Below are 24035 nucleotides of genomic sequence, written 5' to 3' on the forward strand. Positions count from 1 at the left end.
GCGCTTTTCACTCTAGTGAGCTTCATATTCCCCTTCTATTTGTTTGGCTTCAGGATAGACGAATCAGAGCAGCTCCATCTGAGTCCGACATGGTTTTTAGTCGTACGGTGGGAGCAGGTAGATCGCATGAGAGCGTCGGGCCGAACATAAATCGTGAGCCGTGAACTCACACTGTACGACTGAACCCTGCGATCAGTCGTACATTGTGAGCAGTAGCTGCTTTATAATACAGTGTACTTTCTACTTTTTTTTTTTTGTCCACCTGAGTTCTAAATGACACGGCAGATCAGCCGATAGACGATAAGATTATAATACACCAAAGAGACTTAAGGACAAAAGAGAAGTCCCTCTCCAACTTAAACTGCAGATGTGTGTCTCTCTGGTGCATTTTTATTTAAAACAAGCCTGTTCTTTTTTGATGTGAAGTTTCTCACAATGGGTAGAGAAGCCAAAAATGTTATGAAGGGAAAGGAGAGATATTCCTCTACTGGCAGTAAAATGGGAAAATGCTTTACAACAGGGTCATTTTTTCCTCCCAAAGTAAATATAACCAGTTTCTACTGTACCTGCCTCTGTTATAGACGGAAGAGTAGGGCCATAGAAGAAAAAAAAAAATAAAAAAAGTTAATTGATCTTTAAATTTTATCAGTATAAAAGTCAGAATTCTGACTTTATTCTCAGAACTCTGACATTTTTTCTCAGAAATCTGACCCCCCCCCCCCCCACACACACACACATATTATACTAAAATAACATTTAAAAATCAGTAAAATGTAAAAATCTGTTAACTTTTGTTTTTTGTTTTTTTCCAGTTGCCCTTTTCCTCTTCTGTAATACAATCTCTTCCTTCATGGTCAGAATTCTGAGATTAAAGTCAGATTTCTGACTTTATTCTCAGAATTCTGACCTTTTTTCTCAGAAATCTGATTTTTTTCCCCCTATGTTATACTAAAATAAAATGTAAAAATTATTTAACTTTTTTTTTTACTCTGTGTCATGGTTTTGAGGTGCTTGACCCACATGCAGAACCAACACAGAAGGCAAGAGCAATTTTCAGACGTTTAATTAAACAGCGAGGGAACCAAACACTGGGAGCTGCGGCACGGTGAGCAGGTGGACTATCAGCGCAGGCAGGACTGATCGATCTGCGGTGAGAGCCAAAGTTAGACAAAGAGATAGGGAGAACGAGATAGGGGAAACGTTAAATAAACCTACCGCCGGATGAAGGAACCGGGCAGGGGGGAGTGGAGAGACGGACTCACTGAGGAACCTCCCGAGAAGTTGGCAGGTGACTGAGCGACAGGTGGGCAGGTGATTGAAGTCTGTGAGGAGGGGCCCGAGCAGCAGCGGCCGAGGAGGAATCCGGGGGCAGCTGATGGAACCAGAAGGATTGAAAGGCTCTCCAGCCCGGCTTGGTACCACCAAGGGAGCTGGAGGGATTATTCAGAGGTAGATCCAGAACAGTCTGAACCGGAGAACTTCCACTGAAGACGTCGGAGCTCGAGGAAACACTGGAACGGTTTTCACAAGGAGAAAAGACCTGGGAAACACAGGAGACTTGCGTTAGCGCTGAGAAAAAGGTAAGCTGTCACAGACAGAGGCCTCTAAGCGTACCAACAAGGTTAACACTCTGGCGTCCATCAGCTGTCAAAGTGCTGCTTAAATAGCAGAGCCGCACGCCGCTGAACAAGCCACAGGTGTGTACCACGCCCACCTGTCAGCTCCAGCCACCTGCAGAGAAGGGAGAGAGAGGCAGAAACCTGACACTCTGTTGCCCTATTCCTCTTCTGTAATACAATCTCTTCCTTCAAGGTCAGAATTCTGACTTTATTCTCAGAATTCTAAATTTTATACTGATAAAATAAAAAAATCTGTTAACTTTTTTAATTTTTTCAGTGGCCCCAATCCACTTCCGTAGTTATAACCTCCCTAGTGCCACACTTTTTATATTATTGTTAGTTAAAAAAGACCCAATATCTCCTTTTTCTTTCATTTTGAAAGGTAGGCAGTACTTTGTCGCATCAATCCCAGTAAAACACACAGCAGAGGTTTATTAGTGCACCATGACCAAATGTTTAAAGGGTGTGAATATTTTTTCCAGTCACCGCATCCTCTCTTTTTTTTTATATTGCAGAATGAATGATTGTAATTGTACCACGTTGCTGTGACAGTGTATGAGTTTGTGTAATGAATGGTTAACAGTTGGTCTGTCTGCTGGTTTATATTTGCTGTGAATGCATCATTATGTGAGGAGCTTCATTTGTTTTCTTTTCATGACAACGTAGCGACAAAATTAATGACTCAGATATCCTCACTTGCTTAAGTAATAGTATGTTTGTGTTTCACAGGAAGGAGGGAAAGAGAAATAAATGACTTGATGTTTCAGTACCGCCTGAATGAACTGCTGGCATGGCTTTTTTCTGTGCTAATATTTTTCCCCCAACAGGTTTATGTCCCTGGCTATGATTCACATTTCTTTTTTATATACAATCTATGCATATATTTTAAGCATATATATATATATATATATATATATATATTTGTCAAAGCAGATATAAAACACAGCCCAGAGAAAGCTGATAGTGCTCCCGTCATGTAAACTCATCTCCATGCTTTAATTTTCTGCAGAAAGCAATATTTCCTGGGGCCGGCTATGATGGCATTACAGAGTACAAGTCTGTCATCTACTATCAGGTGAAACAACCTTGTTGGAATGAAACAGTAAAGGTAAGCTCATCTCTTAAAAACAGACCTGCTGTTCAGATTTATTCAGAAAGCCTTAAATTAAACGAGCCTTTTCTCGCAAAAGCATAATCCCACATTTCAAAATTTGGAGGCAAAAAAAAATCCAATCCAACCTGGAAATCCCAGATGGGAGAGTTAGTTGGAGCTGTGCTGTAAATTCATCATAAAACAGCCTTTAAGCAGCGCTCTGCTTCTTTCGTCATTATTTTGCATAGAAGACAACAATGTTATTAATGAAAAATATAAAAGTTATCGTACATAGAAAACAGGATGTCCTCTAAAATCGTTTTTTTTTTCTTTTTTTTTCTTAGAGGAGCTCACATTTTTAAACCAAATAATAATTTACTACTTTATCACCATCCTTAAAATGTTTTTGAAATGCAACCGATTTTAGGAACTGTACGAATTTGTATTTGCACAAATTTTTTGTAATCAATATAATTATGTTTTTGAATAATACATACAAATAACATCTGTAGAGATGCAGAATAAAGTCTTAATTTTACAAGAAAAATGTATATGGGAAACTGATCTTATCTTAATATGGATCAAGCTAGATCAGTTCAATTTTAAAACCATTGTTAAAGTGAAATTACAGGTTAAAAGGGAAATCAATCCTGGGGACCAATAAGTAGCAAATCTAAAGGGCCCCTGGCCCCCATAGAGGACAACTTTTTTTAACTAAAAAATAAATTTTTCCAAATAATACATCCAAAGAACATCTATATATGTGCAGAACAAAAGTATTAGTTTTAAATGAAGACATATTTATGAATTATTCTATTCTAAATGCTGGGACTGTGGCATTAATGGGAAACACTGAACTTATAAGGTATATAGTGCATAGCGGTGTAAATAATAATCGTTTTGTATCGATGCATCGACCCAACAGCCGACGATCCGATGCATCGACATGTCCGCAAGAGAATCGATTCATCAAAATCAATTTTTCCCTCCTACCTCGCTTCCTGGTTATACTCTTACAGCAGTGTGTTGCAGTGAGCTTGACGCAGACATTTTTGATTTATGCTCAATATTGAAGTGTGGTCTGTGCTACACGCTGTGGGTCTAGATACAGCCGAGGCGGTGAGGAAGTGGGGGCGAGTTTAGTCCGACGACGGAGGGACATGAGGGCCAAAAAGAGCGGAGATCCAGGTGGAAAAAGGGTCCCAGCGTTCTCGCTCACCTCGCTCTTCTAGCGGGTCAAACTTCACGAGTTGTTTTTTTCTGCAATTTCGGTCATAAAAACAAAACAAGCCGGCCTCCTATCTGTGGCACTGTTTGCGGTCAGCTACAATTTGGGAGAGGAGCAGCGGAGCGTCTGTGGAGGGGGCGGGGACGTCTGGAGCCGAGGTATTGAATTGCACTCATTGCACTGATTTTCTGCAGTATTTTTTGATGCAAGGCCTTTCAGAATCTATAACGCAGGGGATTATTATTTTTCAGTGAATGAGGTTTTATTAGGAATAGGTGGAGGACAACTTTTCTACTTCTGTTATTTGCTGTTGTTTCTCAAAGAAAATGCATAACGATATTACAGCTTTCATTGATTGTAAGGTAAAAAACAAAAACCAATGAATCCAATCGAATCATATCGTGGTGTTTTTTTTGAGTATCGAAAATAATTAATTCCTGTAATTACATTATTTACGCTGACCTGGATGAATATCTGTTTAAACAAGTGCTAATGACATAAGCTGGTGGTGTAGCTTTTCAAAATAAAGCATATTTTCACATTCAGATTTTAATTCATTTTATATTATGATTGATATTAAATATAGGTGTGCAGATATATGCTTTACATTCTCAACCTACTTTTTAAAATCCATTCTGATGATGTGGAGGATTTTATTTTGTTATGGCTTTCCGCCATAATCTACAACATATAGTGGAAACCCTGGAAAAATGAGAAGAAAAACACAAGAAATTTAATATTAAAGACCCTTTTAACTCCTGGTAGAAGGTTTTAGAAGCATACAGAGAGAGACCTTCTGTGACCTTTCCTCCATGAACAATCCTTCAGGCTGGATCTGCTCTCATTTCCTTGTTAGCCACAACCACACCACAGATTTTTAAAGAAAAGGAGGTTGAGAGAAGGTTAAATTTGTGTCTTCTAAACCACTTTAGTGTTGATTTGGAAATATGTTTAGAATCCTTATTTTCTGACCTAAGGATGACAAATTTTACACTTCTGGTTGGGTTATCTAATGATGTTGAAATCTCTGCTGGGAAAGAAATTAGCCTACAGCGCTATTGTAACCTGCATTTCTCTTTACATGTATAAAAATAAGTAATAGGACTGTACACATATGCATACTGCTACTGTATATTTCTTATTCCCCCTGACGTTTTGCGTGTTTAACTTATGCTGATATGGAAACTGATGTCAAATCCCTTCTTTCTGCATCAAACTTGAGCAGTAAAGATGATTGTAATGCTTGATTTCCTGGTTTTTCAAAGAGTTCCTGATGCTGCCTTCACTCTTAACGAGTCTCCCAGGGCTTCTGGAAGAAGGGAGAAGTCAGCCTGCAGCATCCTAGTACTTTGTTTCACACTAAACCCACCCCAAGTGTTGCTATAAAATCTAATTGTGGCTTTCAAATCCCACGGTTTCAGTTGAAGATGGCACTCTTTTCTCTTTAAGATAAATAATAGTTTCTTTTTAATTTCTCTTACTATCCTCAACATGATCCATGGTGGCAAAGTGAACAAGGTTCAGGCCAATGGCCAGAAGCTAAAGCAATGTCCCTCATTTTACCTCTGAAACTTAAATTCCTAATTAGACTTTTCAAACTCTTATCCGTTTAAGGCATAATAGCATCTATGAATAAAAAATATCCACATTTTATTTATTTTAATTTTAATTTAATTTATTAAAGGTCTTAGCTCCAACCTTCAGCTGTTCTGCTGTATATTTGTGTTGAAGACCAGACACTGAAAGAAAGCAAAGTCAAGGAGCCGGATTATAACCAAAGTAGTAATAGATATTGGTGAAATGGATCCTCAGACTTGAACAAGTTAAGTGTCAGGTCTAAGCACCTAAAACATCATACATACATACAAGGAAAGAAAGAAGGCACAGAGACAATTAATTTAGTTTTACTCGTGAGGAGAGTAGGAATAGACTGCAGAGTTTACAAATCTCCAATCCGCTCTGCGGTCCCAGCGTTCTCCTTGCTATTTATTAAAGTCAGGGGGGTGGTCCCTAGTTACACAAGCTGAGGTTGCGCTAAAGGAATAGGAAACAAGAAATAAAATTCATTTTGCAGCCTCAGTGAACAGGTCAATTTGCATTTAAATGTCTTGCGGTCAAATGGTCAGAGAACCTCCTGGTTTCGTTTAGCTTGGGCAATACTTCCTGAGAGTTGACCTATACTGCTTGTGCAACACCTCTCTGGAACAGTAATATGTCACACATAAGAACAAACATTAAGTATCTTATACACAATTATTCCTACATTAAGTTTAAAGGTCTGTGGAACATGTGCACAAACCAATTGGCAACACATAGACATGATAAGAGGAAAAGGGAAGCAGATCTAACATCCACTGAGGTTGTTTTGTTTTATTCTACTTATTATAAGGTTATAATCCTGTCTCTTTAATGTTTGCATGTATACAAAAATGTATTTTGGTTCAACCATCAATAATTGGGCTGTGTGCTTTATTTTTTTTACTGTGTGAAAAAGAGAAACGAGGGGGAAAAAAACTGTTTATAGGTTAGAAATGGTACCGTATTTTCACGACCATAAGGCGCACCGTACTAAAAGGCGCAGTCTCGGTCATGTGTGCCATTTCTGTATTTAACACACACATAAGGCGCACCAGACTATAGTGCGCAGGTTTTATATACAGGTACATGTCCTCTACTATGTTTAAATACCTCTACTGCGTATTTAAAAATAGAGCGGGAGCAAAACTGAGTATGATTGTGCTTTATTCATGTATTTATTACAAAGTATTAATCAAACCCATCAAAGTCATCATCCTCTGTTTCTGAATTAAACAGCTGCGCTAAATCAGACATGCCAATTTCCCCTTCTTCACTGTCAGTCACTTTCCGTGCTGCGCGGCTCCTCAGAAATAATGCCGGCTTTTGTGAAAGCTTGAACAACAGAGCCAGCAGACACATTAGTCCAAGCATCTACAATCCATCCGCAAACTGTGGCGTAACTTGCCCGGCGCAGCCTTCCACTTTTCGTGAAACTGTGGTCTCCGTTGGTCACCCATCGCTCCCACGCCGCTTGCAGCCTTACTTTGAACGGCTGGTTCACACCGATGTCGCGCGGTTGAAGTTCCTTTGTCAGACCTCCCGGGATAACGGCGAGCACTGTGTTAATTTGATTCACCTTGTTTTTCACATCGGCTGTGAGATGGGCACGCATGGAGTCACAGATTAACAGCGATGGTGATGCCTGGAAAGAACCACCTGGTCTCCTTACATAATCCTCCCTCAGCCACTGCACATTTTGAGGGAAAAAAAAGACGTCTATATGCACCTTATAGTTGTGATAATAGGGTACATTGCAGAACCGTTAATTTATTCTATTGGTAAAAACATTTAGTCTGCTGAATACTATATCTAATATATGTTTATGTCAAATTAGATTCTCAGATCTATGTTGGCACACTGGAAAAACGATCTAGCAATAGCTTAAATTAAGTGTATTTACTAGTGTTGCACCAATACCGATACCAGTATCGGGCGGGGCCCCGATCCAGCACTAAAATGGTGGTTTATCCATCAGTGAGTACCAACAAATAGGGCACCGATACCATTTTGAGAGCCAAAAGTTTATTCAACTATTGTCACCCATTCCAGGTAGGCAATAAAAAGTTCTACTGGATTCTCTTTGTTTTAGTCTTTTTTCCTGCTTTACAAAGGTAGGCAGCAGCTTGACAAAGCCATGATGGCAATTATTTTACATCCAAGTAGTTTGCAGTTCTTCATATATTAACACACATCAATTTCAAACAGATGGTATCGGTATCGGCCGATACTGCACAGCCAGGTATCTGGTATCGATATTGGGGACAAAAAATGGCATCGGCGCAACACTAGTATTTACCCTTGAGTAGATAAATGAGATAGTTTGCCAATGGAATGAGTATTTTTACTCTTAAAATAAGATAATTCGATAACACGTACTTGAAATAAGATAATGCAGTTGTGTTTTCTTATTTTAAATGTAAATTGTGTTGTTCCACTGGCAAAATGTCTCTCTTTACCTCCTCGATTTAAAAGCAAAAGCACTTATTTTAATAATAAACGACCTATCTCGATTTTGTTTTTTTCCAGTGCAGTGAAACCACAGAGCCAAGTCCTTTCTAGCTTTATTTTAATCTGCCTTTTCTTTTTTTTCATCCGTTTTTGTTGTTTAGACATGAAGGAAATGACAGAAAAGGGTCAGTTTTATACAGTGCTCTGCCTCAAATAAAAAAGTTTTTAGAAAATAAGCTTCTGCAATGAATTGATGTTATTTTAGAAGCCAAAGGACATGGATGGTAACGGGCTTCATCTTCCCCTAATCCTTTTTATTATATTTAAATTTTTTTGTTTTTGCAGAAAGAATCCTTGAGAGAAAACATGTGTTTAATGTACTAATATGACACCTTTTTTTCCTGCTATCTTCCCCCGTTTTTCCTCACGTTGCTTCTAGGTGACAATTCCCATCGAAGACGTGTGCCGCTGCCACCTGAGGGTGATGTTCCGACACAGATCCTCCCAGGACTGTGAGTTGGCTCTCATTTTTATGTCCGCTGTCGCTGCAGGTGGACCTGCTCCCTGCCTGTCTTACGTTCCCGTGTTTCCTTCAGCCAGGGATAAATCCGAGAAGCCCTTCGGCATGGCGTTCGTCAAGCTAATGAGAGGCGATGGGACCACGCTGAAAGATGGCCGGCATGAGCTCATCGTCTACAAGGTGGTGGATAACTCCAGTGCATTCGGATCATAAATTGTGTAGAAAAAAGTGTGATTATCCTAATTATGCAAAGAGGTGTCATGAGAAGCTGACTGTTGGCAGGTGGATTATGCACGAGCCTCTCTTTAAACCAATAAATATGAGATTGCATCTCCTGTCGATCAGTGCAGCTCATTAATCTTGCTCTGTGTTATGAATTTTTTAAGGTTGACGTGAAAAAGGCAGAAGATGCAAAGCTTTATCTGACGCTGCCGGCAACCTGGGCTGAAGTGGAGGAAATTGAGAAGCAAACGGGGAAGCAGTTCCACCATTCAGGGGCTATTCCAGTGACTAAGGACAGTTTCCAGCTGGCGACGCTCACCTGCTCAACTAAACTCACTCAGAACGGTATTACAGAAGCTCAGGGATCATTAAAACACCTTCCGTTAGACGTAACCATTGGCCTTCTGTGCTGAGATGGTGAGGAAGGGGTTTCTGCAGGCCTTAAATGTCTAAAATGATGAAAGATTTTCCCCACAAGGGAAGATTTAATCATCTACATTCATTTAACAATGATTTTTTTTTTTTTTTATGTTTGAGAAATACTTCATTTATTGGTTTAATGTGCCGTCGAGCCGGCTGAGGAATTCAGGCTCAATGATACTTCAACAAAGAAAGCGATTGAAGATGTTAGATAGTAAACATCCCTGAGGGAAGGAGTTCAAAGGCTGACATTGATGCAGCTGGAAATTTAATAGTTTCCTTAAGAAATAGAGTAAAAATGTTCTTAAGTTGTTTACGTTCAGCTCCGTCGTCATGTAAACAGCAGGGCTGTAACCATTGGGTATGGTGCTAATGGATTAATCTAAAGAGAGAAATTAAATTTATTGTTCATTAAAAATGTAAAAACAATTTTGACACAGTTTGATGCTTAGGAATGCATCTTTAATAGTTTTTAATACATCATTTTTACATTAATTTCTGTAAAGTTTTGCCTTAATTCCCCCTCCAGGTGTCTGTTTTGCCCCAACAAATACGATATTTAACAGACTAATTACTCTGGTTCACCATTATGTAATTACTAAATTAGATTAATATTAAAATAATCTATTGGTTCGATCTGTCTCACCCAGAGAAAGCGGTATATACCTAAGAACCTTTCTGAGAATAGATATTAATGCTTGGATTTTAAGAACTGCACATAACTCATGCCCTCCAACTTCAGTCCATTGCTGCACACAAGCCAGCTGACCAGCAGTGTGCAGCAACATGCTGCCCTGCAGGATCTCTGCGCTTACTTAAAGCTCTTTAAACCATAGGAACCGTATCCCAGGATGACCGCCATACAGATCCATTCAAAATGCTGTTAATAAAACAAAGTGTGATACTAAGCCGACCTTCAAATTAGATTTTATTTCAGATTTTTAACAGAACGACTGTCACATAACCCTCTGTTGGGCAGGTTTTATTTCAGGTAGCAGCTGTTGGAAATGAGTCTTCATAGCTGAAGCTTTAGTGTTTTCTAATAAAGAGACTTTTCTAATATTAAGTGCTATGAAACAGCATTCGTCCCCTTAGACATTTCAGATCATCAAATATAACTTATGATAAAAGCATAATTAAATCCATTCAAATCTAAAAAGTTCGATCAGACCTGAAATGCTGTTAGAAGCATTGGATCAGTTAAAAGATGATAATAATAATAAATTTCTCCTGGAACTGGAGGGGATTTTTTTATCTCTGCGTATGAAGCTTTGTCATTACTTGATTCCTTTATAAAGATGCGTCAGAGATATTGGACGGTTTTCTAGAGAAGCGTGAGTAAAAATGTGAGTAAGCCATGAAGAGGAAAGAAAGTTTCCTCCTGTTGCTGCAACAAGCAGAGCTGAGCTGCTTCCTCCACAGCTTCAGGTTGAAGGGATTCTTCTCCAGCTCCTCTTATCCACGTTTTTTACGTTATAATTTCCAGCTGGTTTCTATATTTCCCTCATTAGAACAATAAATGATACTTGTGTTCTAATAATCATTTCATGCAGTTCAGAGTGAAAATCTTGCAAATTTTTCTCTTTTGGAATCTGGTGTTTTTCTCACTTATATTTGTCTGATTCCTGTATCTTTGATTATCAGCAGCATATTGTAAAATATGTGCTTTAAAATGAGTACAGGAGAAGAGGAAGTAATAAATCTAAACAAATACAAATATGGGCAAAACAGAACCCTCAGGACCTTAGAAAAGTGCTCAGTTGATCAGATACTTTATGCCTGAATAATTCATAACTTTAGAGGCTGAATAAGCAGATAAGGGAATAAAATAATTAATGAATGAATTATAGAATATGAAACCCAACCAAAATCCTACTTCAGTGATCACAAAGAACAATTCCTTACTAAAATGGTTTTGATGACTTTAATGGTGGTTTATAAAAGCTACTGCATATTAGTGCTTATTTTGAGCTACAGTAGGTGTAACAGCTGATCTTTAACCAATAGAATGGCAATTATAAGTTATTAAATGTATTAAGAGCCTTATTTGTTAACAGATAAAAATTTAGAAAAACTGTTTAAAAACATTATTAATCTGATGGACACGCATTAAAATTCAATTAATTTATTAAATTAAGAAGAAAAAGGTTGAAAGATGCAGTTTAACTAATTTCAGGTCATTTATGTAAAACAGGAGGTAATTAGGTTAGTAAGACACCGAACAGGAAGGCACGTCTCTGTTAATTAGAATAACTGCATGTTGTCTTACAGCTAATAAAAAAAAAACCCTCGTCTCTTAGAGAATTGGAATATAAATAGTTTTATTATTAGAGAGATTATGTGGGGGTTCCCAAAGTGGGGGTTGGGACCCATCAGGGGGCCGTGAGACACCAAGTGTGGAATCGCAAAATGGTTTTCACAATCATGATGATTTGATCCCTGAGGTATATGGAGGGGTTGAATACATTATGGAATAAAAAAATATACTATAAAATATGTCGACGCAGCATTTGTTTTATCCAATTTATGATTCAAATATTAAATGTTCAATTCAATTATCGAATTTACTAAGTAAATGACCCTTTAAATAATCAAAATTACATTTAGATCATGAAATCCCATTCATTTTATTTTTTTTTATTAATCTAATTGGCTTTATATTCCTGAATGATTGTGGAGGTAAATAACTGTATTTATAAGGGCCACCATTCTGTATCAGTTATTTTTGGGGTCACAGGCTGAAATGTTTGGGAATGCAGTCTCAACACTCATCCACTGACATTTGAAGAACATTGAAGGCTCAGATATGCTTAATATTGACATCCGGCGTTTTACCTCTGTGCTGGTTGTCCCCCTGTACCTAATATTTTGGATGTGAAAAACAAAGTAACATTTTTAAAGCCTCTTTATGTCATCAAAGATTATAAACAGTTTTTCGCAGTCTGTTGTTTATTTATGGGCTGATACGTAAGATGTCTCTAAGTCAGGGTTCCCGCGGGTCCTTAAAAAGTCTTAAAAGGCATTGAAGTCTTCAAAATAAAATGAAGGCCTTAATTGGTATTAAAATGTCTTAAATCAGTCTTTTTTAGGTCTTAATTTTTAAAACATCATAAATAGGATTATTTTTATTACCATTTATTTTTGTAATCTAAATAAAACGTTAAAATTTACAATTTTTTATTTAAAAAAAAAAATAAAATTACGGCTCGCCATTATTAGTTCCGTCCCGATAGCGGAACCAATAAAAGCGTTGTTGCGGCCGGGACATTTTGGAGATGTACCATTTACTTTTTGTCTGGAAAATATGAGCAAGTGTAAATGTAACGAAAATTGTCTCCAGCCAAGAGTTTTCTCCATGGCTAAAACCAGGGAACATACATGAGGCTCAGTGGATTTTGTGCAAGAAGTCATTTAGGCTCGGAACGATGGGAATTAAGGCAGTGGAGTCGCACATGCGAAACACGAAACACAAAGCGTCAAAATGGAGTTACAGAGAAACAGCCGGTATTTCTCGGTTTAGTTCCACCCTTGTCTCTGCAACGCCTCCACTTATCACCAAATCAAACATACTAAGAAAACGACACAAAGAAAAATAGCTGCAAAAAAGACTTAGCGCTGGTTATGTTGTGGCTTTAAAACTGATTTGTTTTGTTCCCTGCTAAAACAAAGTTTGAATTCAGTTAAATAATTTTTCAAATATATCTGTCATTTGTGTGTTTTTAGCTTTCTTCCTGTATGAGAAGCTTTTCAAAATGTGAAACATTAGTGCAGTGGTTTATGTTAAAATAAACCTTTGGGTTAAGTTGTCGCAAGCGGGTTTTTCTTGTGTTTCTTGTGAATTTGGTCTTAAATTTTTATTTCAAGTGGCATTAAAAAGTCTTGAATTTAGCTTGCCTTATGCTTTAGGAACCCTGCTAAGTGTTTTATATGCTAACCCTCACCGGAAGGAGCTGTCGCTTGTCCTCCATGTTTGACCACATTGAGCTGTTTGCGTAGTTATAAATGATGTCATTTGGCCACTTGGACGCATTAAGCATAAGCCAGGCTTGAGCCACTGAACGGAATTTTAAAGAGCCTCTAAGGATATGAATGAAAAGTTGAGTGGAAGGAAAAAAAAAATTTAAATGGGGAACAATTATTGCTGTAGTCCATGCAGAATGAACTATGCTCCTAACTACTTGGTGATCATTTTAAACGGTTAAATATGTCAATTTTACAGATTCTTCTATCATTGTTAGATGAATATTTGGTCTAAAATAAATGCTAAATGATACCAAGTGTTTTTTCTTTCTATTTTTTTCCCCCCCAGTGGATCTGCTGGGTCTGTTGAACTGGAGGTCCAAACACGAAGACCTGGACCAAACTTTGCAAAGGCTCATGGAAGTAGAAGGAGGAGAGATTGTCAAAGTAATTTCTCACTTGAACTTGTATAAAAATGGTTATTTGATGATGACATTTGTGTGACCTGCTGATGTTGCATCCGCAGTTTCTCCAGGATACTCTCGATGCTCTGTTTAACATCATGATGGAGACTTCGGAAAAGGACACGTATGACACCCTGGTGTTCGACGCCCTGGTTAGTCATCATTGCAGATGCAGGGAATTTCTAGCAATCAGATCTAACTATACTTTTTTAATCTAAATCTTTCTTTGCAAGTTTTCTGTTTTTTTTTTTTGTTTTTTTTTTTTTTTTAAACAGCTGAATGCCTTCCAAGAAAAAGGAAAATGCAAAGAAATGGAAGTCAGCCTCATATTGAAATGATACCTTGCCCCTCCCCCATCACTTTTAATGCTGCCTTTTGGCTGCCACTGCAAATTTAGCAATTCTAAGTAAATCAGAATCTGTTTGCTTCATCAAATTAACTGACACTCCTCTTGCAAAACTCTAACCTTAATGTCAAACGGCACCAATACCCTGTTTCTATTAGCGCTGTTCCTCTAATATAACCTAGTAGTAGTAGTAGAACTCTGCATCTCATTAATTAACATGAAAGAAAAGCCTTAAAATAAATGTTTTCTTTTATTTTTTGAACCTTAACATCACACTGAGAAAAGTTAAACATATCTACCCTTTAAACTGAAAACTTTTATTCAGCGACCCAAAAAAAAAAAAGAAAAGAAAAATACTTAAAATAATTGGTTTTAGCTAAATCAGCGGTGCCGCCTGTCCTTTAAAGAAACGTTCACCATTCTGGAATTATCCAGTTTGTTTGATTAGCGTAGATATTTTAGATCCTTGCTGATGATCAAATGCAATTCGTCTACTATGAGGAATGAATTGTGTGACATTTAAATGTTGGGAACCTCAGAGGAAAAAACCAAGCTAACTTTAGCATCATTAGCAGCTAACCATTAGCTGCTAATGATCACACATCATTTGTTTTTCTCATACTGTTGACATGCAAACAGTGTGTTTTTTTGTCATGCTTTGAGTTAGTCTGGCCAGACCTCATTACTCAGCACTGTTTAATCAACAAATCAACATAAAACCTGCGTCTTTTCTTAATTACCAGATGGAAAGGTTTCAATAGAATTTTTCCATCTGTAGGTAATCTGTTTGTACATCATCATACAGATACTGTAAAAAAAAAAGCAACATTAACTACAGCTATTAATGTAATAATGTTTTCTTTAAATAGTTGTTTTTGTTCATTTTGATCACTGAAATAGACCTAGGTGATGGTATAGTTCTTTATTTATTGATTTAAGTATAAGTACTGAGCAGGAGGCTCTTTTTACAAGTTAAGATCAAGTTTAACAATTATTAATTGTAGAAAGTCCAGATGGATATCCTATAGGGTGAGCGCCTTATTTCCAATACATTTATTGACAGAATGTTCTTCTATTGGCTCGAACAACTTGGCACATTTTGGAAAGTTATTGATTTGGTCAAAATTAATTAACAGTTGGTTGTTATATTGGTACAAAAATTCTAATCAGGGTTTGTGAACTTTTTTCATTGGAGTTTATCCATAGAATAGAATAACTATTAGGTTTTATACATTAGTGTTATTGTTTTAATGATATATGATAAACCAAACATTGTTGTGACAGTGGCTCAGGAGGTAGAGGTTGGTTCTGTAACCTGTTGGTGACGCCAATACTATGGCTGCCTCGCTTCAGTTAGCGTCAGTCAGTTTCAGTCAGCGTGCCCCAGGGCAGCTGTGGCTGCAGTGCATCAGTGTGTGGCAGAAAAGCTAAATTTAATGTCAAGCTGCAGAATCCCTGGATTTGATGAAGCTCTGTACAAGAACACGCTGTATACAATTTTTAACATTTTAAATATCTTTTGAGAACCAATTATAGAATTAAAAAGTCCTTTTTTTTCTTAAACTATGATTTCTTGTTAACCTGGACATAATGATGTGACATAGAAACCTATTTTATTAGCCAATATTTAAAAGATGAAATATAATTGTGTTAAACATCATAAACCAGGGAATCACTACTAATAAATCAATATGTTAATTTTATCTACTTAAAAATTACAAACTAACTGAAAATATAATGGACCAATGACAAACATGACTAAAAAAAATCTTAGAAACAAACTTCTGCAGAATATAGCAACCTCCTCAGGGTCGCCGTGTCTCTAACGGGTTATTTGCATGGAAAAGCATTACAAAAAAAGCCTTCTATGTCCTACCAACACAAAGGTAAACATTATTATTGTTGCTGGTGGTTTAAATTACCTTTAGAACATCGACAGAAATCTGAAAGTCTTTCATTTGGATTTTTTGTTGTTTTTATTTAATTTGGGGGTTTGTCTAACTCTGTTAAAGAACTGCAGCATATTTTAATTGTAAACATAGGCTAAAGCAATAAAAGATTCCCTGAATTTAAGACTCTTTTGACCGTTTTACCTAGTGTGGTCAAAAACATATGTAACCGGGTCCGTTCTACATTGTGCTGATTAGTAATGAGGAATTAGACTTGAAAAACAATTGATCATTTAAATTTATTCTGATGAGAACTACAAACGTTTTGGGCTGCTCACTCAAAGTCACACAAACATAAGTATATAGCAATAAATAAGTAAATTCCTGCTTAAAAATTTTAGATTATGGGATGGATTTTTAAATTAACATGATGAAAACAAAATAGAATTAACAAACTAAGAGATGTTTTGATGGAAAGTGTAGTATAAATTAAATGTATTATTATTATATTATTATTATTATTATTACCTTTCTGCGAGATGATATAATAGAGATTAGTCTAAAGGGCAAAAACAATTAAACAAAACAATACCTCAGAAGTAGAAATAAAGAGTTCAAAGTCTTTCACACGTATAACCATTGTTTGAAATGTTGAGTCAGGTAGAGGAACATAAGTAAAAAATATAAAACCTTTTGTGTAATTATTGCAAAATAGAAATAAAAGCTGGTTACAGTTATATAAAATACTCTGATTTGTCTCATTTCTAACAGGTATTCATAATCGCCCTTATTGGCGACATCAAATTCCAGCATTTTAATCCTGTCCTGGAAACGTACATCAGCAAACACTTCAGCGCCACTCTGGCTTACACGTGAGTTATCTCTCTGGATCTCCTCCAGTTTCTGCAAAGAGCTTTTGTTTCTAAGCTCTCCTCCTCATGTCACCCTCAAATTACCAGAAGCCCCCTAACAGCAGACTCATTCCTTTCTCAGGAAGCTGACCAAAGTGCTAAACTACTACGTGGGTCATCCTGAGGAGCCCACCCTGACGGAGCGACTCTACACAGCCCTCAAAGCTCTAAAGTACCTGTTCAGGTTCATTGTTCAGTCCCGCGTCCTCTCCTTCAGGTCTGTGGAGCATGATTCCCCTCAGCACTGAAACTTTTCATTAAGGAGGAGTTTCTGGAATAAAGTCGGCTTTTTTTTAATGTTTTTTTTCCCCCAGATTTCCAGAGAACAGCGAAGATCCGGATGCTTTCTTCAACTCCATACGTATGCTTTTTCTGTCTTTCAACACGCTTATGGACCGACCCCTGGATGAGGGGGTGAAGATAAAGGTGAAATATTAAATTCAGTAATATAGCTCAAAACAATTTAACATTTTTTGTCATTTTTATTGAAAGGCTATGCAGTTAGCATCAAAATAAAGAGGGCTCCCTATAGGCAGTTTGACTAAATGGATGGAAAGCGTTTTATTTTTGTTTTACTAGATATAAAAAATAAAACCTCCCCAAGCTCCAGCCTGTTGTTCCTTTTTTTTTTTCTTTCAGGGGGCAATATTGAAATACCTCCCCAGCATCATTAATGACATCCAGACTGTGTTTGATCCCGTGGAGCTCAGGTAACTCTCCCGTGGGTTTTCACGACAGGAAAATGGTAATTGCCTGTCTCACTGCAAATAATTACACATACTTCAGAGTAAAGGTGTTATTCCAATTCTGGGCGCTGTACAGCCTCTTCTGCGTTGCTGCTCATTAGCTCTCAGTGACTATAATCACAAGCTGGGAAATGAACTTGCATTACGGCTGTTACAGCAGTTTTATTTCTCACGTTTTCTTTGCAGCGTCCTCCTGGCGAAGTTCATTGAGAGCATCCCTGACTCACAGTTCGTGCGTCAGAAGCTGGGTTGCTTGTGTAAAATCATTGAGAGTGACCTTTTCACACAACCAGGTATGGATCCTATAGGAGTCTGAGATTACATGTCGACTTTTTAGATAGAATAGAAGAGAATTTTATGACTTCTGAAATAACTTGCATTTAAGCTGATTGGTTAAGCTGAAAAAACACCCTCTGTCGGCTGCAGACTGTCGAGATGTGCTCCTGCCGCTCGTCACTGACCAGTTAAGCGGGCAGCTGGATGACTATTCCAGTAAGCCAGACTATGAGGCCTGTGTCCAACTGCTCAGCACCGTGTTGGACACCCTGGACCGCAAAGATGTGGTAAGCAGGGTTCCCGAGGGTCCTTAAAAAGTCTTAAAAGGCATTGAAGTCTTCAAAATAAAATGAAGGCCTTAATTGGTATTAAAATGTCTTAAATCAGTCTTTTGTAGGTCTTAAATTTTAAAACATCATAAATAGGTTTATTTTTATTATGATTTATTTGTGTAATCTAAATAAAACATTTAATTTGACCTTTTTTTTTTTATTTAAAAATAATAACAGCTCGCCATTACTGGTTCCGTCCCGATAGCGGAACCAATAAAAGCGTTGTTGCGGCCGGGACATTTGGGAGATGCGCCATTTACTTTTTGTCTGGAAAATATGAGCAAGTGTAAATGTAACCAAAATTGTCTCCAGCCAAGAGTTTCCTCCATGGCTAAAACCAGGGAACATAAATGAGGCTCAGTGGATTTTTTGCAAGAAGCGATTCAAGCTCGGAACGATGGGAATTAAGGCAGTGGAGTCGCACATGCGAAGCACGAAACACAAAGCGTCAAAATGGAGTTACAGAGAAACAGCCGGTATTTCTCAGTTTAGTTCCACCCTTGTCTCTGCAACGCCTCCACTTATCACCAAATCAAACATACTAAGAAAACCATACAAAGAAAAATAGCTGCAAAAAAGACTTAGCGCTGGTTATGTTGTGGCTTTAAAACTGATTTGTTTTGTTCCCTGCTAAAACAAAGTTTGTGAATTCAGTGTATAGTGTAAATAATTATAAAAATATATCTGTCATTTGTGTGTTTTTAGCTTTCTTCCTGTATGAGAAGCTTTTCAAAATGTGAAACATTAGTGCAGTGGTTTATGTTAAAATAAACCTTTGGGTTAAGTTGTCGCAAGTGGGTTTTTCTTGTGTTTCTTGTGAATTTGGTCTTAAATTTTTATTTCAAGTGGCATTAAAAAGTCTTAAAAAGTCTTGAATTTTGCCTTATACTGTAGTAACCCTGGGTAAGGAGTTGACTCAGCAGCTCTACTTTGCAACAACTGGTCTTAGGATGAGCAATCATCAAAAATTAGTGTATTCATCCTCAATTTCTAACACTTGAATATGATGATCTGCCAATGGAGAGGGTATTTTTCTCATTCAAATAGGATAATTTGACAATCACTGCCTGAAATGGGGTAATGGTTGTTTTTTTTAATCCTATTTTAAACATCCATCCAGCCATTTTCCATCATGCTTATTCCTGCTGGGGTCACGAGGGATGCTGGTGCCCATCTCCAGCTTTCTATAGGCGAGAGGCGGGGTCCATCCTGGACAAACAACCATTCACACACGCTCACATCTAAGGAGAATTTGAAGAAGCCAATAAACCTAACGGTCATGTTTTTGGACTATGGGAGGAAGCTGGAGTACCCGGAGAGAACCCATGCATGCTCAGGGAGAACCAGCAAACTCAATGCATTAAGACCCGGGGCAGAGCAGCCCACTATTTTAAACATGAATCATCTTATTCCAATGGCAAATTGTCTCGCATACCCGCTCAGATCAAGGTTAAATATACTTATTTTAAGAACAAAATAACTTGCTGACGTTTCAGTTTTGCAGTGTAGCTGTTTATTCAAAATAAATAACTGAAGCACTTTTCAGATTTATAAGGTACTTTAAATCCAATTTGTTTTAGGAACTGCTTGTTATTAATTGTGGACTTTTCCTCTGGGGTCTGGGATGAGACAGGGGCCATTACTTTTACACACGAGTTCATTTTCTGGACACTACTGACTGTATTTATCTTGTGACCGAGCAAAGCGAGCAGGACGTCCTGCAGCAGCTTGGAGGTACACCATAAAACCTGATCCAAGACTCATTTGAGCAGATAAACAGGATGACCTTCTAATGGAAAACTGATTTTTCCCTTGAAATAAGATTAAATAAGAGCATGGAGATGTTTTTTTTTCCTTTTTAAACATGAATTATATTATTTTATATGTATATTTTTAGAGGTTTATTTAATATGAGATTTTGCTTCTCAGTAGAAGTTGGATTTATTACAAGGATTCCCTAAACATCTGGATACAGACATATTCGAGTCGCACAGCGTTTTATATTGGTGTTAGTGACCACTGAAGGTTTATTCCTCGTCATGACGGTGCTCTCTGTGTGAGCCGAGCCCAGGCACTCAGACGTCCACAGGGACCTCCCAGAGTGAATCTATTCATCTGTGGATCCTGTTTGAGGGGATTCATCTTCTCTCAGAGGTTATCCAGGAAAGGGTTCCAGTGGGAAGGAGGCCTGTAGGCAAACCCAGAGCATGCTGGAAGGGATTACACATCCCAGTTGGCCGGCAGGAATCTGGAGTTGCAGCTGAATAGTAATTGTTGCTGCAGAGTTAAATGTGAACCTGAAGTATCAGATCTTTCTCAGGCTCTCCTGTTCTCTAAGGAACGTTGTTTGATGCTCATCTTCGTTGTAAAGCATCAGATAAAGCTAACGCCCATGAAGGGAAAAGCTAACGCTTTGAACAATTGGTTTTCAATCACAGCAGGAAACCCTTTTTTATGAAAACACGACCCAGTAAATGGTTTTATTTATTTTAAATTTAAACAATACAAAAAAATGAGCCAGTTTTATGTCCAACTGACATCTAAAAATAATGAGGATCAGAAGCTGCTTTTATGATTTGGTTCACTGCAGCACTTCACCCAGCAGGACATCAGCATAAAAGGAGAAAATACGCTAATATCTGTTAAAGAAGACAAAATATAGACTTTGAAATGTTGTGAAGCATCTGGGTTAAGGAGGTTTTAGATTTACAGCTGAGCAGATGCTTTTTTTTTTAAAGAGATCAGTTCTTTTTGAAACATATTTAATGTTGCGGTAACCCCAAGATCAAATAGGCTCTCGCTGAGTCGAATGACCAGGAAAACTGACGTATTTTTAGAAAAGAATAAAAGAACCATCTGATATTGGAGGTTTTCCACAGTTTTCAAGCCATGGCTGAAGAAACTTGGTTGCTTCATCCTCGTTTTCAGGACAAAGGCCGCTGATCTGATGAAGTTGGTGTCTGAGAAGCAAGATAAGGCTGGAGGAGGTCAGAGAGCTGTAGGGCTGCACGTCTGTTCAGACATTTATAGGTTAACAGTTAAAATGTATCATTTATTCAGAGACTCATGGAGATAAAGCGAAATGTTAAAATCATTGAGATACGATCAGACCTACAAGCTCTGGTTTAGAGCCGAGCCGCAGCGTTGAGGTCCAGCTGTAGACCTGATGAACCCCAACATGAGTCCTAATAAAGGAATGAAAAACCTGCTGTTTAGCTCTGACATAAGCTGAGACATCTAACTTTACCAGGTAAATATATTTATTAGATTTAACCTTTTATAGGGTTCTCAGTGAATTAATTTGAAAATCAAAAGTTTAAGCCAATAGTGTTGTTGGAATTTGTAACATTCAAAAATATGGATATTTTCATGGCAAAAATTAATGTCAATTTAATAACAAGAAACGCCATCTTGCCTGAATATATTGAGAAAAATAACAAAAGTGCTTCTTTAAGAAATTCATGAAAAACACAGAGTAAAAGAAACACTTTTTTTTTTTTTTTTATACAACATAACCTTAAAGGCATTAATCCTGATACTGGCTCTTACAGTTTTTAGTTTGTAAACCTAAATATAATTGTTAAGTTGGCTTATTAATGTTTTAACTTTACTTTTTTACTTTTTAATAACTTTTTTTCTTGACCTGTTAACTTTTTTTCCCAACTTAGTTTACAGTAGGTAATATATAATTTAAGGACTCATCTAAAGCCGGGCATACACTGTGGGATTTTTTTCATTCGTTGCACGCAGCTAAAGCTCACGCTGTACGATGTAACCGCAGGGTTTCGTCGTACAGTGTGAGCTCACAGCTCACGAACTTTGAATCAATTTGACTGCATGACCTGGTTTAACTGTAAAATGCCTTGAGATGACTTGTGTTGTGAATTGGCACTGTAGAAATAAATTGAATTGATGTACAGGTGCTGGTCATAAAATTAGAATATCATGAAAAAGTAGATTGATTTCAGTAATTCCATTTAAAAAGTGAAACTTGTATATTATATTCATACATTACATACAAACTCATATATTTCAGATGTTTATTTTGTTTAATTTTGATGATTACAAATGACAACAAATGAAAATCTCAAATTCATCATATCAGAAAATTAGAATATTACTGAAGACCAATAAAAACAAAGGATTTATAGAAATGTTGGCCAACTGAAAAGTATGAACATGGAAAGTATGAGCATGTACAGCACTCAGTATTTAGTTGGGCCTCCTTTGGCCTGTATTACTGCAGCAATGCGGCATGGCATGGAGTCGATCAGTCTGTGGCACTGCTCAGGTGTTATGATAGCCCAGGTTGCTCTAATAGTGGCTTTTAGCTCTTCTGAATTGTTGGGTCTGGTGTATTGCATCTTCTTCTTCACAATACCCCATAGATTTTCTATGGGGTTAAGGTCAGGAGAGTTTGCTGGCCAATTAAGAACAGGGATACCATGGTCCTTCAACCAGGCACTGGTAGCTTTGGCACTGTGTGCAGGTGCCAAGTCCTGTTGGAAAATGAAATCTGCATCTCCAAAAAGTTGGTCTGCTGCAGGAAGCATGAAGTGCTCTAAAACTTCCTGGTATGTGGCTGCGTTGACCCTGGACCTCAGAAAACACAATGGACCAACACCAGCAGATGACATGGCACCCCAAACCATCACTGACTGTGGAAACTTTACACTGGACTTCAAGCAACGTGGATGAAGTGCCTCTCTTCTTTTCCTCCAGACTCTGGGACCTTGATTTCCAAAGGAAATGCAAAATTTACTTTCATCAGAGAACATGACTTTGGACCACTCACCAGCAGTCCAGTCCTGTTTCTCTTTAGCCCAGGCAAGACGCTTCTGACGCTGTCTGTGGTTCAAGAGTGGCTTGACACAAGGAATGCGACAGCAGAAACCCATGTCTTTCATACGTCTGTGTGTGGTGGTTCTTGAAGCACTCACTCCAGCTGCAGTCCACTCTTTGTGAATCTCCCCCACATTTTTGAATGGGTTTTGTTTCACAATCCTCTCCAGGGTGCGGTTATCTCTCTTGCTTGTACACTTTTTTCGACCACATCTTTTCCTTCCCTTCGCCTCTCTATTAATGTGCTTGGACACTGAGCTCTGTGAACAGCCAGCCTCTTTAGCGATGACCTTTTGTGTCTTGCCCTCCTTGTGCAAGGTGTCGATGGTCGTCTTTTGGACAACTGTCAAGTCAGCAGTCTTCCCCATGATTGTGTAGCCTATAGAACTAGACTGAAAGACCATTTAAAGGCTTTTGCAGGTGGTTTGAGTTAATTAGCTGATTAGAGTGTGGCACCAGGGGCCATCAATTTTGAACCTTTTCACAATATTCTAATTTTCTGATATGATGAATTTGAGATTTTCATTTGTTGTCATTTGTAATCATCAAAATTAAACAAAATAAACATCTGAAATATATGAGTTTGTATGTAATGTATGAATATAATATACAAGTTTCACTTTTTAAATGGAATTACTGAAATCAATCTACTTTTTCATGATATTCTAATTTTATGACCAGCACCTGTATGTTCCCACACTGTGCGGCCCGACGCTCTGATGCGATCTACCTGCGTCTAAAAACCACGTCGGACTCAGCTCTGCAGTGAGATGGCGCTACTCTGACTCGTATATCCTGAAGCCAAACAAATAGAAGAGAAATATGAAGCTCCATAGAGTGAACCGCGCTGCCTTGGCAATTTGTGCAATTTTGTGGTAAAAGCCCTAAAAGGAAAAGGCGACGACACATTTGGACAAAGACATGGCTGAGCAAACGTGGTTACTAGTGTCTGTCAATTTTACAGAGAGAATTCCACTTCACTCGCACCCCCGCCATGCTTTTGTGTTTTTTTTTATCTGAGAGGAAGAAGAACCCTTGTTTGCGCATTGAGCGATTGGCCCACAACCACCTTAAGACGGCCGACTGAATTTCAAACTTGTTTGATTTTCTCCCAACCTTACAATTCCTAATCAAGGAGGTG

At 37.8% G+C, this 24035-nt stretch overlaps 1 protein-coding gene and 1 long non-coding RNA gene across 2 annotated transcripts in view; one reads left to right on the top strand and one right to left on the bottom strand.

Annotated features, from left to right (window-relative positions):
- The window catches only part of LOC119790886 (dedicator of cytokinesis protein 5-like), a 106208-nt gene that overhangs the window by 70295 nt on the left and 11878 nt on the right, over positions 1-24035 (top strand). The window contains exons 15-26 of the mRNA XM_038296627.1: positions 2629-2727; positions 8406-8478; positions 8563-8666; positions 8873-9053; positions 13438-13535; positions 13615-13704; positions 16559-16659; positions 16781-16915; positions 17013-17124; positions 17338-17408; positions 17631-17737; positions 17871-18007. Of these exons, the coding sequence (XP_038152555.1) occupies positions 2629-2727; positions 8406-8478; positions 8563-8666; positions 8873-9053; positions 13438-13535; positions 13615-13704; positions 16559-16659; positions 16781-16915; positions 17013-17124; positions 17338-17408; positions 17631-17737; positions 17871-18007 (1308 nt within the window). The remainder of the gene's footprint in view (positions 1-2628; positions 2728-8405; positions 8479-8562; positions 8667-8872; positions 9054-13437; positions 13536-13614; positions 13705-16558; positions 16660-16780; positions 16916-17012; positions 17125-17337; positions 17409-17630; positions 17738-17870; positions 18008-24035) is intronic.
- LOC119790887 lies at positions 1047-1384 on the bottom strand. The gene is made up of 2 exons (XR_005281780.1): positions 1216-1384; positions 1047-1145 (listed from the first exon to the last, which is right to left on the bottom strand). It is a non-coding gene; the product is annotated as an uncharacterized LOC119790887 (long non-coding RNA).

The sequence above is a fragment of the Cyprinodon tularosa genome, unplaced genomic scaffold, assembly GCF_016077235.1.
Source record: "Cyprinodon tularosa strain WSP-4 unplaced genomic scaffold, ASM1607723v1 ctg373, whole genome shotgun sequence".
NCBI classification, from domain to species: domain Eukaryota; kingdom Metazoa; phylum Chordata; class Actinopteri; order Cyprinodontiformes; family Cyprinodontidae; genus Cyprinodon; species Cyprinodon tularosa.